Below are 16,956 nucleotides of genomic sequence, written 5' to 3'. Positions count from 1 at the left end.
CATTGGATGCATTGAGTGGTAATTTATAAATCGTCCTGAAGCTATAGGTTTTTTGTACCATTCCGTACCGAATGTCTGATCCATATTTCGAATGATCAGCATGTCCAAGAATGGTAACCTCCTATCTATTTCTACCTCGATAGTAAACTGTAATTTCGGGTGGTAACTGTTGAAAGTATTAAGCACATTTTGTATCTCTTTCGTTGGTATTAGTAGGAATAGATCATCTACATATTTCTTTACAACCGGTATGGAAATATTAACATTTTTTAAAACCTTATCAATTAGCATGTTCATAACCCAATCTGCTAGAATGGGCGACAAAGGGTTACCCATTGCGGTTCCACTAAGCTGCTGAAAGTACTGTTGTCGGAATTCGAAATAACTGGCATCCATCGTAGAAGCCCTGATGAAGATCCAAATCCGGGTCGAAACGTTGGCGTAAAAAGGCAAATATAACGTCTACTAAAATTTAATGACTGAACGGCCAAAATCCCAATCATTCGACAAAATTTTTTTCTATGATGAATTGGGACCCCTCCCCACTTTAAGAGGGGGGGGGGGGGCTCCTATACAAACGAAATACAAATTTCCTTATAACTCGAGAACTAATCAAGCAAATAGAACCAAATTTGGCATGTGGGTGTTTTCGGTGACAAGAATTTATTCTATGGTAAATTGAGACCCCTCCCTCTTTATAAGAGGAATTGTAACTCCTCTCTCCTTTAAGAGGGGGGGCTGCCATACAAATTTCCTCATAACTCGAGAACTAATCAAGCCAAAGGAACCAACTTTGGCATGTGAAGGTTTTCGAGGGCAAGAAAATTTTCTACGGTGAATTAGGACCCCTCCCCACTCTAAGAGGGGGGGCTCCTGTACAAATGAAATACAAATTTCCTCCTAACTCGAGAACTAATCAAGCAAATAGAACAACATTTGGCATGTGGGTGTTTTTTTTGGTGACAAGAATTTATTCTATGGTGAATTGAGACCCCTCCCCTCTTTATAAGAGGAATTATAACTCCTCTCCCCTTTAAGAGGGGGGACTTCCATACAAATTTCCTCATAACTCGAGAACTAATCAAGCAAATGCAACCAAATTTGGCATGTGAAGGTTTTCGAGAGCAAGAAAATTTTCTATGGTGAATTAGGACCCCTCCCCACTTTAAGAGGAGGGGCTCCTGTACAAATGAAATACAAATTTCCTCATAACTCGATAACTAATCAAGCGAATTGAACCAAATTTGGCATGTGTGTGTTTTTGGAGACAATTTTTTTTTCAATGATGAATTGGGACCACTCCCCACTTTAGGAGGGGGGCTCCTGTACAAATGAAATACAAATTTCCCCATAACTCGAGAACTAATCAAGCAAATGGAACCAACTTTGGCATGTGAAGGTTTTCGAGGGCAAGAAAATTTTCTACGGTGAATTAGGACCCCTCCCCACTCTAAGAGGGGGGGCTCCTGTACAAATGAAATACAAATTTCCTCCTAACTCGAGAACTAATCAAGCAAATAGAACAACATTTGGCATGTGGGTGTTTTTGGAGGCAACCATTTTTCTCATGATGAATTAGGACTTCTTACCTTTTTAGGAGGGGGGGGGCTCCCATTCAAACGAAATACAAATTTGTTCATAACTTTAGAACTAATCAAGTAAATGGAACCAAATTTGGCATGTGAGAGTTTTAGATGGCAGAATTTTTTTTCTGTGGTGTATTACGACCCCTTTCCCTTTTAAGAGGGTGGGCTTCCATACAAATGAAATACAAATTTCCTTATAATTTGAGTACTAATCAAGCAAATGGAACCAAATTTAGCATGTAGGAGATTTTTGAGTCTTGAATTTATTTTATGATAGTTAGAGATCTCTCACCCCTGTGGTAGGGGGATATGGACTTTCATACAAATAAAACAGAAATTTTGGCGAAACTCAAAAACTAATCCAACTCGAGAAATTCGAGACTCTTCCATAAAACATTAATCAATAACAAGACCACAAAAACTATCTATAGTAACACTAGATCATTCAGGACGAGCCGGTCGCGAGTGTTGCCGGTGACCCGCCGTCGGAAGCGCCGCCCACTGGGGGACTTGCAAAACTCGAGAAGTGATAAAGATCATCCGAGATTCATGATTTATGTACAACACAGGTTAATTTGTGGCAATACGAAGTTTGTCGGGTCAGCTAGTATTAGTATAAAATGCAATGTTTCGAATGCAAAAAACCCGATTCAATTTGCCTTTCGCGTTATCGAGAAAAAATATTTGAAATTAGGCAAAAAATATGGTGTAAAAGGTACTATGTCCCTTAAAAAAGAGCTATTTTTGCGTCATTGGCATTTAGCACAAAACTTGTTACACTTAAATTTTTCAATTGGATTTTACGTATTTGTTTTAGCACGAAGCAAAAGTGTAATCTATATAATCTATATAAGTAATCTATATAAGTAGAGCAAAATTTTCCCAATTTGTTCGCCTTATGTAAAAAAAAATCCCAAATTATGCTAAACGGGACAATTCTTGTATCATTAAAAGTAATGCTCAGAAGAATGAAACATGCTATTTGAGCATACAATTCTGAAGATTTGTATATAGCTTTATTGTATAGGAAACTCTAATATTGGAACTTCGAATTGAGTTACGAAGCTAATATTCCAAACTCTATTTAAAGTGGTTATCCCTGCTTAACTATCTACAGGCAACATCGTAAAAATGGTTGGAATCAAAATTTTGGACAAATAACGTCTTGTATTTTCCATATAAATACAGCAAAAAGTTTTGCTGTAAGTTTAAGTTTTGACAAAACTTAGATGAGAAATAGTTTAAACACGTTAATCAAGCATATACCAAAGCTTCAAAACACCTTTAGCGCGCTGACCGAAAACCCTAAGGCCAATAAAATTCAACCGGATCCTGTAGTCACAAAATCAGACTCGTCTGAGTAAAAAGGAGCAGCCACTTCTGATGGTTAAGAACGTCAACTTCCTCACCCTCGTGAAACTTTGTGATGCCCAACCATCCTACAAAACTATCCGGTTTGGCAATAAAATCATCTGTGCGTCATCTGTGCGTATTTAGAAATTAGGTAAAGGCCTGGATAATGATATGGTGCAAAAAATATAAAATTTAGATCAATATCTGGACCATTTTCGAACTGGATATGCCTAAAAAAATAATATTGTATTTGATAATTTTCTAAATAGTTTAGTTAAAATAATTATGAGGCTCAGAATGAAGTAAAATTAGGCCATTACAAATATTTTATAAAGTTTTTGTCCTTCCGGTGTTGGGCCACTGAAGGGGGGGAACAAAGTAAATTTTTTAATCGAGCAAAAAACATGGGTTTTAAGCATTTTTATTTAAAGTTTAAGCGTGAAAACCAAATCTGTTCTTGCTTTTAATATATACGTTATTATTTTCCATGCAAAAATGTACGAAAAGAAGACAAAAACGAGAGAATTTTTTTGGACGATTTTCGGAAACTCCGAATTCGAATTTCCATTTCAGTTTCGTGCTAGAAGTGTTAAGTATACTCATTTTTCGAGTTTTTCAGGCTGTAGAGCACACGGACAATTGATTTTATACTCATAGCCTACAAATTTTTTTTAGCCCCCCGATTTTTCAAGCCAATTTCCAAAGGCCCCCCCCCCCCCCTTTGACAAAAACTTGGGGTGACAAAAACTTAAAAAATATTTTGCAAAGACCTTATATTCCGCCGATAAGTAAGCAGGTTGACTTCACATCACCTTTTGATCGATTGACAGATAGATTAAAAATCAGTTTAGTAAAATATTCAAAATCATGCAACCCGACTAACGTTGTACTACGTCATCCGTGGTCGCATCTTATACACAAACCCTCTGATTTTTTTTCTTAGGGGATGTAAAGTTTTCTTTAAGCACCTCTCCCCTCAGACTTGTAAGAAAATTAATATCTCCTTGTCCACCGAAATTGAGTGACCCTGAGATCTAAAATATTCAACTGTACCAGATAGAAAATAGGATGGTTCACCTATTTTCTATCTGGTACAGTTCTTCATCGACTATCATTTAAAATTAAAACCTAGTATCTAACCTTACCTTTAAACCTAGTAGAATTACCAAGTCTAATTTTTGCAAGCACCATTTACAGTATGCTTTCGAATTTGACAACAAATGCGTGTCGCCTATGTTGCCAAAATCGAAACCGTGGCAAAATCTAGACCATTTTTTAACTGAAAAAATTGCATATAAATGTGTCAAAAATTGAATAATTACCACTAATTAACGAATTTTTCACGATTGCAACGGTTTTATATTCAAAATGTTCGACAGAGGCTGTGGCAAACCTTTAGATACTTTGCAGTAATACGTAGTCCTACGTCAGTAAAAGTCTGACCTTTCGAAATATGTAGTCACTATTGACCAAACTCGTGACTTTAGTCATGACCTTGAAATGCGGTCAGGCATATATTAATATTTATTTTGAAACGATGATTCTACAATTGATGAAAGGACGGTAAGGGAAAGTAATGAAGAAGGATTTTTTTTTTTTTTTTTTTTTTTTTTTCGGGAATGAAGGGGAAGGGTGGAAAGGAAGGGGGGGGGGTAATAGGTAGCTATGGTTAACAAGTTGTCGTTGTGACTCCTATCTTTTGTCCAATGCTGGAAGGTGCATGGGTCGAACCAAGCTGTAATCAGCTGTAATCTCTGATTACAGCTTGGTTCGACCCATGCACCTTCCAGCATTGGACAAAAGATAGGAGTCACAACGACAACTTGTTAACCATAGCTACCTATTACCCCCCCCCCCTTCCTTTCCACCCTTCCCCTTCATTCCCGGAAAAAAAAAAAAAAAAAAAAATCCTTCATTACTTTCCCTTACCGTCCCTTCATCAATTGTAGAATCATCGTTTCAAAATAAATATTAATGTAGTCACTAAATAAAAACTCGAACCCCACTGTACTTGATAAACTACGTTTAATGTAAGTTATATTACATATTTTTAATGAATGGTTTAAATTTTTGAAACTAATAGGCGACATAATTTTTTTATGACGTAGAAATCGTTACTATATCAACTATATCTGAACAACAGGTAATAATAAATTCCCAATATACAAATGTCACACACAGATACATACATAGCGCATATCAAGTCACTGAAACATTGTTCAATTGTTGGGCTGACATAAAAATAAGACCCTCGGCGACTGTGACTGATTTCAAATTTTTCAACCGACTTTCATACCTTTCTAACAGAGTATAAGAAAGGTAAAAGCTGTTCAACCTTGTTTCCTATTAATAAATAACAGTAGTATAGTTGTACTATTAAAAAAAATTCTTTGTTATTATTTTGTTCATTTACATGGAAGAAACTATAACAATCCAAATTTAGGTCCATTTCAAAATCAAAAATAGGTCCAATTCAAGATCATGTTGGGTCCATTCAAGATAAAAAAAAGGCTTTGGCAAAAAACGATATATTTAATAAAAGTTTCATCAATTATACATTTTTAAAGTACTGATAATGTAGAAAAAAGGTGGTACTTTCCAACAAATAGTAACATCACCACATATTATTTATAAATGACGAGTAAATTGAGCAGGAGTGCGAGTGGTGGTGTTAAAAAGCGCTAAATAGGTCCATTCAAGATCAATTACCCTATATGAAATTCGTACAAAAATCACCGGATTTGGCATTGGGAGACGAATTGCTCTACATTCGTAGTCCTACTTCAAGCCTGCGCCCGTGCCACTAGGCATGGACCCTTATACTTGTTTTCTCTGCTTTTCATATATTTTTACTTTACAGCAATTAAATCAAAAACTTGTTAAGAAATTCATGTCTAGTCTTTAAACAAACACTGAAAATTGGTGCCTCATGTCACATGAAAAATTCCATCACGTTTTTATACAAGATCATACAAGAATATATTTTTATAGTACAGTAATACCTCGATACAAAGTAACCTCGATTCAAAGTAACATCGATATAACGTAATTGTTTAAAATTAATAAAAACAACAGTGTTAACTTTCATTATGGTATGACCTCGCATTGCTACTGTGCGAAAATTATTTCTATTTCTTAAACGTTGTAAATTATGAGACAATTTCGTTATTTAGATTTACAAATATCAATTAACAAAATCTTTACACACTCTTCGCTTTTTCTCATTTCTTAACGAATCTTCCAAACTATAAGACCAACTATCGTGAAATTTGAAAGTTAGCGGTTTTCTAAGGGTTCCCTGTCATTTGCAATCTATTTCTTTCGAATAGGAATAAATTTCGTTTTTACTTCGATATAACGTAACGAGAATATCTATACCTATAAATAAGGATTTCTGTCTGTCTGTCTGTCCGTATGTTCCTTATAGAATCGAAAACTACTGAACCAATCGGCATGAAAATATGCATGTAGAGGTTTTTTGGGGCCAGGAAAGGTTTTAGTGATGGTTAGAAACCCCTCCCCCCACTAAGAGGGGGGGCTCCCATATAAATGAAACACAAATTTCTGCATAATTCGACAACTAATCAAGCAAATAGAACAAAATTTGGCATGTGGGTGTTTTCGGTGACAAGAATTTATTCTATGGTAAATTGAGACCCCTCCCCTCTTTATAAGGGGAATTACAACTCCTCTCCTCTTTAAAAGGGGGGGCTTCCATACAAATTTCCTCATAACTCGAGAACTAATCAAGCAAATGGAACCAAATTTGGCATGTGAAGGTTTTCGAGGGCAAGAATATTTTCAATAGTAAATTAGGACCCCACCCCACTTTAAGAGGGGGGGGGGCTCCTGTACCATAGAAACACAATTTTCCTCATAACTCGAGAAGTAATTAAGCAAATGGAACCAAATTTGGCATGTGAAAGTTTTCGAGGGCAAAAATATTTTCTATGGTGAATAAGGACCCCTCCCCACTTTAAGAGGGGGGGCTCCTATACAAACGAAATACAAATTTTCTCATTACTCGAGAATTAATCAAGCAAATGGAACCAAATTTGGCATGTGAAAGTTTTCATTTTCAGACATTTTTTTCTATGATGAATTGGGACCCCTCCCCACTTTAGGAAGGGGGGCTCCTATACAAATGAAATGCAAATTTCCTCATAACTCGAGAATTAATCAAGCAAATGGAACCAAATTTGGCATGTGAATGTTTTCGAGGGCAAGAATATTTTCTATGGTGAATTAGGACCCCTCCCAACTTTAAGAGGGGGGGCTCCTATACAAACGAAATACAAATTTCCTCATAACTCGAGAACTAATCAAGCAAATGGAACCAAATTTGGCACGTGGGTGTTTTTGGAGACAAAATTTTTTGACGTAGGACTACGTCTTTGTTTAATATGCTGGGACTGGGTAGCACTTTGTGAAAACGAAAATAGAAGTGTAACGTTTGAATGAAAGATTTCAAATGGTAATAACTACTTAATTACTGAACGAAACTGAGCAATTTATATGTCGTTGGATAGATAAAATGACCAGCAATTTTATGATTATGATTAGATTGTATTAGAGAGCAATTTCATGGAGGGCGTAAGAGGGGGGGCTCCTATACTAATGATACACAAATTTCCTCAAAACTCGAGAACTAATCAAGCAAATGGAACCAAATTTGGCATGTGGGGGTTTTAGAAGCCAGGAATTTTTTCTATGATATACTGAGACCCCTTGCCAGAGATGCCATATTTTCTAAAAAAGATGTCTGCAACAGCTCGAAAACCGAAAAAATCGAGCAGTTTTCTGGCTACTCGAATTTTCTGGTTTAAAAATAATCTGCGAAAATCTGCACACTTTTTTAGGAAGTCTGTGAAAGTTGAAAGAGCTTCGAACAAAAATCTGCACCAAATCAATAAAAGTCAGAAAAACTGCAAATATCTGCAAATTTATAATGAACTGCAAGACCGCTCTAAAAATCTGCAATTTGCAGATAAATCTGCAAATCTGGTATCCCTGCCCCTTCCTCTTCTAAGAGGGGGGCTTCAACCAAATGAAATACAAATTTCCTCAAAACTCGAGAACTAATCAAGCAAATGGAACCAAATTTGGCATGTGGGAGATTTTGGAGTCTTGAATTTATTTTACGATAGTTAGAGACCTCTCACCCCTGTGGTAGGGGGATGTGGACTCTCATACAAATAAAACAGAAATTTTTGCGAAACTCAAAAACTAATCGAACTCGACAAATTCGAGACTCTTCCATAAAACATTAGTCAATACAAGACCACAAAAACTATCTATAGTAACACTAGATCATTCAGGACGAGACGGTCGCGAGTGTTGCCGGTGACCCGCCGTCGGTAGCGCCGCCCACTGGGGGGCTTGCAAAACTCGAGATTGTGACAAAGATCATCCGAGATTCATGATTTATGTACAACACAGGTTAATTTGTGGCAATACGAAGTTTGTCGGGTCAGCTAGTAATATAATATAATCGGTTGAAGAGAAGAGGTAGATGCGTTCTTTTTTTCAACGGTTTACTTTCAGGACATCAACTTTGATTAAAGTTAATGTTCGAATGATTAGATCGATCGAAGAGTAAGCATAATTGGAAGGATGGTTTTACACTCTTACAAACTTGTTTACTTTCAGGACATCGAATTCGTCTAGGTTCTATGTTTAAATAATAACATCGATCAAAGTGTGTGGGTAGTTTCGAATTTTTACAAAAGTTGTTTACCTTCAGGACTTCAATTTTGTCCAGCTTAGCTGGTAATGAATAATTCTTGTCCTACTGGAAGGCAAGGGTTCGGTTACATTTTTTCTAGAATCGAAGTAAACGAAGCCGCAGGTGTATAAAATTGTCGTCCCGGGCCTGGGAAGCAAAAGAGTGCTTCTATGTGATTGGCTGATTTTGACAATACCTACTATTTATACTTTTTTTAATAGTAATTTGACAAATTATTTTTATATTTGCTATATTTATCAATTTTTAGAAAAATTACTGATCGATTGATGCAAATATCTCGAAAATCCATTGAAAAATGGCTGAGTTATGCGCGCAAACCATAACCACTTTTCGTTACATGCATATTTCTCGAATTTCTAAAGTGCACCCCAATATAGAATAGAAAACAAAAACGTAGTTCTACGTTAAAAATCTTTCTTCTTAGAACCAATCATCAACTTTGTAAGATCTGATCTACGCCCTTGCCGACGGCTTGCTGCACGCTGTCGTACCCGTCCGCTTTCAGTAGCTCCTCAAGCTCCTGTTTGACTCGTATCACAATCGGTGGTCCATGGTAAATAAACGCCGTATATAGTTGAACCGCGCTGGCACCGGCCAGAATTTTATTGTACGCATCGCGACCGCTGAAAATCCCTCCAACGCCGATGATGGGAATTTTTCCCTCGGTCCATTTGTACACCTTGGCCACCAGTTGGGTAGATCTTTGGAACAATGGCTGCCCACTCAAGCCGCCCAGCTGGCCGGCATTGATGCTCTTCAGACTAGATGGCCTTTCGATGGTTGTATTCGATACGATTAGTCCGTCGACGGCACATGCTTTGCTGCATACAACTGTGACTATCTCCTGGATGTCTTCATCGGACAAGTCCGGTGCCAGTTTCACCATAATAGGTCTTTGTTCTGCCAGCGGCAGGGAACTCCGTACCTTCAGGACTTCACTCAACAATACGAAAAGCGTACTTTTGTTTTGCATAGTCCTCAAACCGGGCGTATTCGGGCTACTTATATTGATAACGAGATAATCAGCTAAGCCACTAAATCGTTTCACTCCTTTCACGTAATCGCGGATCGCATCCTTAGAAAGCTTATTTTTTCCTAAATTTATTCCTAACACAACATCTTCGCCACACTTTTGGCGAGCTTCTTTCAGCCGCTCGTAGACCACTTTGTGGCCATCACTATTAAATCCGTACCTGAAAAAAATTTGGTAATATGAAACAATGTTTCCATTATAACAGAACACGTTCAGTCCACACACATACCTATTGACAATCGCCTTATCCTCATACAGCCGAAACACTCGCGGTCTCGAGTGTCCCGGCTGCGGCTGGGGCGTAACCGATCCGACCTCCACAAAGCCGAACCCAAGCAGATGCAGTCCACAGACCGCTTCGCCGTGTTTGTCAAAACCGGCAGCGATACCGACCGGATTGCGCAGAACCATATTCATCAGCTGGGTGCGCAGAATGTCCGGATCTTGATATCCGGGTCGAATCAATCCCAGCTTCAGGCCGAACACCGCCAGACGAGCCGAACGGTCGGCATGAAAATGTTTTCGTAGAACCTTTCATTTCCCTTGTACAGGCAGGTGAAGCTAAAGGTTGCTGCTCCGAGCGCTGTTACCTTCAATAGAGAGCGCAGCTTATCCTGTCAGAAGCAAACATGCATGGGACAACTATTGAAAACAATAAGGGTTATGTTATCGGATCACTTACCGTTAGAGCGGCGCGAACTGCATTCATGATTGACCTTGAAATGCGGTCAGGCATTAATATTAATATTTTTTTGAAACGATGGTTTTTACATAGATGGAGGGACGGTAGGGGAAAGTAATGAAAATTTTTTGGGAAAGAAGCGGAAAGAGTGGAAAGGAAGGAAGGGGGGGTTACATGTAGCTACGCTTAACAAGTTGTCGTTGTCGCTTAACAAGCATTGGACAAAAGATAGAAGCCACAACGACAACTTGTTAAGCGTAGCTACCTATTACCCCCCCCCCCCTTCCTTTCAACTCGTTCTCCTCCTTTCTCAAAAAACTTTTAAAAAAATATTAAGTATCGATATACCAGTACCAGTTTCATTCGGTAAGTATCAAACGTCACACGCAGTGTCTTGGAAGTCGCAAGGGCCTGCATAGTGTCGTCGTCCCGCCAGTAAAAACAAAGTTAGATTAAACTTTCCGGTCGATGGTTCTACAGTAGACGAAGGAAGAGGCACAATTTGTGTCTAAAAATAACCCAACCCATGTCATTAGCTTTATAAGGGGGGTTTGCAGTCTCCTTTTGTCCACCACCTCTGTGGTGAACACACGGTGTTCAATACTGAAAGTAACATGATGTTACTGTTAAGTAACACAGAAATAACATTGTAATGTTACAAAGTTATCAAAATTTGACGTAACATTTAAATAAAAAAATGGCAGCTTTGTTATGCTAAAATGTTACCTGTAGGTTACGTAACAATAACATTAAGTTTGTTACATTAAAAACTTAATGTTATTGTTACATAACCTACAGGTAACATTTTAACGTAACAATGCTACCATTTTTTTTATTTAAATGTTACGTCAAATTTTGATAACTTTGTTACATTACAATGTTGCTTCTGTGTTACATAACAGCAACATTGTGTTACATTCAGTGTTGACCGGGCACATTGGAATCGAAAAAAGTCGAAATTGGACCGAAACTGATAAAAAACAAGAAGAGAGAAGAGGAAAAACAGTAGAATCGTCCGGATGAATAGAATCCCACAACTGCGCCCTTCTGCACCGATTTTTTCAGAAATTTGAAGCAAGTGAAGTTTACAATCAGATCACATTACTTGGCAGCCATATTCAAAATTTCAAACTGGTTGTCAAAGTTTGACAGTGAGATTCCCCTTTTGATGCATCTCAGGCACACACACATATGCATATATAATGTAAATACATTATCTGAATATGTATGATGTTCACCACGCGCACTGCAGCGACACTGGCATTCTATATATATTGATTATACTGGAAAAACGGACCTGAAAATAAAGAAAAACGAAAGAAAAAAGACGAATAACAAAATAGAGGAAAATCAGGGAATTGGAAAAGGGCGAAAAAACGGAAATAGTGAAAGAGAAAACATCGGGAAAAAGTAAAAGTGAAAGAAAAAAAAAGGAAACGAAACAAGAAATGTAATACTGAACAGAAAATAAGAGAAACCGAAAGGAAAATGACAGAGGAAACTAAGAAAATGAGGTCAAAAAGACAAAAAGTTAGACAGAGAAAGAAGAAAGAAAAAACAAGAAAAACGGATTAAAGAAAAAGGCAAAACGGAAGATAGAAAGCCGAAAAGCGGTAGATGAAATAGGAAAAACCGAAGAGGAAACGGAAAAAGGGAGCCTAAATCAGAATCAGCGAGGAAAAACGGGACAGACGAAGATGAAAAACGAGAATGTAGGTAGATAAAAGGGGTTTAGGAGAGGATGAAAACTGGAAACGAAAAAAAGGGAAAGATACTAAAAATGTAGGAATAAGAGAATAACAAAACATGAGTGAAAAACATGAGAACTGAAAATAAGAAAAAATGGGACAGGAAGCTAAGAAACACGGGACAGAAAAAAAGAAGACGAAAGGAAAAGGGGAAAAACGGAAGGAAAGTGAGCAAAAACCAAGAAAACGATATAGAAAAAGAGAAAAAAGGAACAAACAGTAAAAAAGGAAAAGGTAATTTCAAGTAAAACTTTATATCAATGTGCAGTTTGAAGTGAAACTTCCAATTTAAATGAGTCCAAATTCAAGTCTAATTTGAGGGTGTATTTCAAGTCAAATTTAACGTCTCAAACCAAGTCCAATTTGAAGTAGAATTCGAATTCTAATTCAAATCCAATTTATGTTCAATTTGAACTCAAATTTTAAGTTCCATTTCGAGCTTAAATTCAAATGAAATTTCCAGTTAAATATTAGGTAAATAACACCTTCTAATTCTGCTTCAAGTACGATTTCATATCTAATTCCAAGTAAAACTTCCAGTCCAAGTTACTCTCAATGTGAGTCCCAAATTTCAGTTCCATATGAAGTAAAGCTTCAAGCCTAAATTAGTACAAATTCATGTCTAATTTAATATCCTATGTCAAGTCAAATTTAAACTCTGATTTCCAATTCCAGTTCGAAGTCTAATTGCTAGTCCAATTTGCCTTTTGATTTTAAATCCAATTGCACCGGACAGTCCGGCAGTTTTCAACCGAATCGGGTGATGTTTTCGCGATAAGTAATAATAGATTTGCCGTAATACGATTACTCCGTTTTGCAGACCAAAACATTCTTCTAGAAGGTCGGGTCTGGACACGCTTATTGATGTTGTGGACTATTTTTGGGGAAGCACAACTGACTTTTTAGATCAACGCCACACATATTGGCACTCCCGGTGTCGTTGAGACAGTAAAAGCCGAAAGATATTTGAAAATATATACCTAAAAAGTATGAAGGTCTGTGCCTAAGGGCACGTACGCTGCGCTAACGTAGAACTACGAATGCAGATGCAATTCGATAACACTGGACATTCTTCAAAGCTTCCACAGTTTGTTACGCAAGTTTATAACTTTGTTAGATGATGTCGAGATTAAATTTTCCAAATGCATGTATCAAATGTATATCAGTTTCTTCCAATTTATTTCTATAAAGAATTAAATCACCAAGTCACAATCACACATCTTTTGGTGATTGGCGGTAATACCATATTTTGTAGATTTTTGAGTAGCTTGTAGCTAGCACACCAGTTAACAATCGATATACGTGTATTGGATTAAAAACAACTTATTCAAAGCATAAAATATTTGTCATTAAACGCAAAACTTTTGGCTAAACAGTAAATAATAATCAATTGATCTGGGTTATTCAAAATTCACTCTTTCACTCTTATCACTACTCTCACTAATTCACTCTTATCAATTTATTCGAAAATAGTTGACAACACCATTTTATTATGGCATATCCTTTGATGTATGCTTGTCTTTCAACTATCATGTAAATGCTAGTTAAAATCACGCAGGCTGGAAGATTTTCAATTATTACTACCGTTCTAAGGACATTGGAGGTTTTTCGTGGCTTTTTACCTTTGTTATACTATATAACAAAGGTTTAGGAATTGGTCGAAAAACACGAAGTCGATCTGAGGCCCGGAGGGCCGTGTCACATATACCAATCGATCAGGTTCGACGAATGAGCAATGTCTGTGTGTGTGTGTATGTGTGTGCGCTTCAATTTTCAGTCGCCTATTTCTCGGAGATGGCTTAACCGATTCGTCTGCTATAACTTTTATTTGAAAGGTATTTTTACCTAGTATATCACTATTAAATGGTTTCGTGGTCTGACTTTTAGTTTAAAAGTTATAAGCAAAAATGTGAAAATTACGTGACACGGTTTTCTCCGGGACCACATAACCGATTTCATCGACCTTAGTACCAAATAAAAGCTCTTACTATTGCTAAACTTCACGCCAATTTTTATTGAAAACAAACAAGTGGTTTAAAAGTTATGCTTAAAAAACCAGTTTTGACAAGGTTCACCTGTTTCTCAGAGATGGCCAAACCGATTTACGTGCTATTAGTTTCATTTGGCAGGTAATATAGCCGGATAGATCACTATTGAATGGTTTTTTGATTAGATGTTTAATTTGAAAGTTATGAGTAATTCAATACACCACACCAAAATTAACAATAATTTATAATGATTTTAACCAAGAAAAATAACCTAATTTCAATTATTTTAATATCAAACGAGAGGTTTTCACACTACGAATATATATGCAAAATTTCATAACAATTGGTAACCCTCGAACACTCGCGCCAACTTTTATAACACAGTTACTCGCACGCACAATAGCCCAAAACCAAAGAAAACGTGCGCACTAGAGTTTTGACTAGGAAAACTTCGTTTTAAGTTTATCGAACCTTTGGAAGAATTTCTTAAAATTGAAAGCTCTATCGTCTGGTAGAATTTTAATTTTGATTAATCCCCCTAAAAGTGAAATAAAAAAATTATTTTCCTTCAGTTTCAATAAAACACATTGATGTGTTCTGCAAAGTTTTAGAGCATATTATTATAAGAAATTTTGCTGAAGACAGTAACCTTCTATCTCTTCAACGAAGAGATCTTATTTATTGTATATGAATTTGAAAAATCAGTTTTTCTATTTTAGCTCTTTTTGTAATTGTTGTATGACTTTTTCATGTATTACAAAGTTGTATAAATAATAAAAATACACAACTTTGCTGAATATAGTATACCTCTATGTTTGCTTGTTTACGAACTGTAGAACTTTGATTATAAAAAATACCCTGATTTTGACCCCGAATTACTCGACTAGCAACAGACGGATACATTTTAAACATTTTACATTATTGCTGATTGTTTTGATGCATACAGACACCATTTTTCCATATGAAGAAACGAGAGAAAATTCCAGGCCAATTCCGGTACACCTCATATGCTGATTGCTTCATTTCTGTGATGTCAGTTTATGCTGATCAATTTTCCCAACAATTTAAAGTATTAATGCATTGAATAATTCTGACATTTTGCTCATAACAAGTTTATTGAAGAATATACGTTAGTATATACGTAATATACGATTTGTAACTATATAACAATATGGCATTCAAAAACCTACATATGGTGTACAAAATACAACCACGTGAGTAACCGAAGGTTCATAAAAATTGATGAAATTTATTCAAGAAAACTTTATTGTTGTGAATCAAATAGAATGGCGTTACAGGAAATTATGCATAGTTCAAAAACCTATTAACTAGGCCTTTACTACGCAATGTATATGTTAAAGAATAATATTTCATCTTACAACTTACTTTTACTTGCACTTACCCTCATTAGTAACAACTTACTCAGCAATTTCATGAGAAAAGAAACTATCAAAATTTATAAGTGCTTCTATTTGTTTCAAATTTTGTAAACTTATTCAATTTCCAAAAATTTCATGTAAACCAAACGTGTCGATTTCTATCTCAAATTGCAAGTAAGACTGTATAACAAAGGTTCCTTTCACCACTGGGTGGATTAAATCAGGTTTTTTCTCTGCTTTTCATATATTTTTACTTTACAGCAATTAAATCAAAAACTTGTTAAGAATTTCATGGCTAGTCTTTAAACAAACACTGAAAATTGGTGCCTCATGTCACATGAAAAATTCCATCACGTTTTTATACAATACCATACACGAATATATTTTTATAGTACAGTAATACCTCGATACAAAGTAACCTCGATTCAAAGTAACATCGATATAACGTAATTGTTTAAAATTAATAAAAACAACAGTGTTAACTTTCATTATGGTATGACCTCGCATTGCTACTGTGCGAAAATTATTTCTATTTCTTAAACGTTGTAAATTATGAGACAATTTCGTTATTTAGATTTACAAATATCAATTAACAAAATCTTTACACACTCTTCGCTTTTTCTCATTTCTTAACGAATCTTCCAAACTATAAGACCAACTATCGTGAAATTTGAAAGTTAGCGGTTTTCTAAGGGTTCCCTGTCATTTGCAATCTATTTCTTTCGAATAGGAATAAATTTCGTTTTTACTTCGATATAACGTAACGAGAATATAATATAATATAATCGGTTGAAGAGAAGAGGTAGATGCGTTCTTTTTTTCAACGGTTTACTTTCAGGACATCAACTTTGATTAAAGTTAATGTTCGAATGATTAGATCGATCGAAGAGTAAGCATAATTGGAAGGATGGTTTTACACTCTTACAAACTTGTTTACTTTCAGGACATCGAAATCGTCTAGGTTCTATGTTTAAATAATAACATCGATCAAAGTGTGTGGGTAATTTCGAATTTTTACAAAAGTTGTTTACCTTCAGGACTTCAATTTTGTCCAGCTTAGCTGGTAATGAATAATTCTTGTCCTACTGGAAGGCAAGGGTTCGGTTACATTTTTTCTAGAATCGAAGTAAACGAAGCCGCAGGTGTATAAAATTGTCGTCCCGGGCCTGGGAAGCAAAAGAGTGCTTCTATGTGATTGGCTGATTTTGACAATACCTACTATTTATACTTTTTTTAATAGTAATTTGACAAATTATTTTTATATTGACGTAGGACTACGTGTTACGGCAAGTTTTGAGATAGGGTGTCATTCCAAAAAATCGAAAAATGCGAGCGTCACGAAAAATGAAAGGTTTTGAGCGCTAATAGCTCAGCGATTTTCCGATCGATTTTCAATATTCTTACACCAATCGATTGGTAAATCTTCTAAGAATTGACCCAA

At 36.1% G+C, this 16,956-nt stretch overlaps 1 protein-coding gene across 1 annotated transcript; it reads right to left on the bottom strand.

Moving 5' to 3' along the window:
- Positions 1-9,118: 9,118 nt before the first annotated feature.
- Positions 9,119-10,427, bottom strand: LOC128744226 (dihydroorotate dehydrogenase (quinone), mitochondrial-like). The gene is made up of 3 exons (XM_053841067.1): positions 10,401-10,427; positions 9,948-10,249; positions 9,119-9,878 (listed from the first exon to the last, which is right to left on the bottom strand). Exons 1-3 carry the CDS (start codon positions 10,425-10,427, stop codon positions 9,119-9,121), a joined length of 1,089 nt encoding a protein of 362 aa, XP_053697042.1.
- Between the last annotated feature and the right edge of the window lie 6,529 nt (positions 10,428-16,956).

This window comes from Sabethes cyaneus, chromosome 3 (assembly GCF_943734655.1).
Source record: "Sabethes cyaneus chromosome 3, idSabCyanKW18_F2, whole genome shotgun sequence".
In the NCBI taxonomy this organism is placed as follows: Eukaryota; Metazoa; Arthropoda; class Insecta; order Diptera; family Culicidae; genus Sabethes; species Sabethes cyaneus.
The sequence above is the reverse complement of the archived record's forward strand: the minus strand, read 5'-3'. Positions and strand labels throughout refer to the sequence as shown.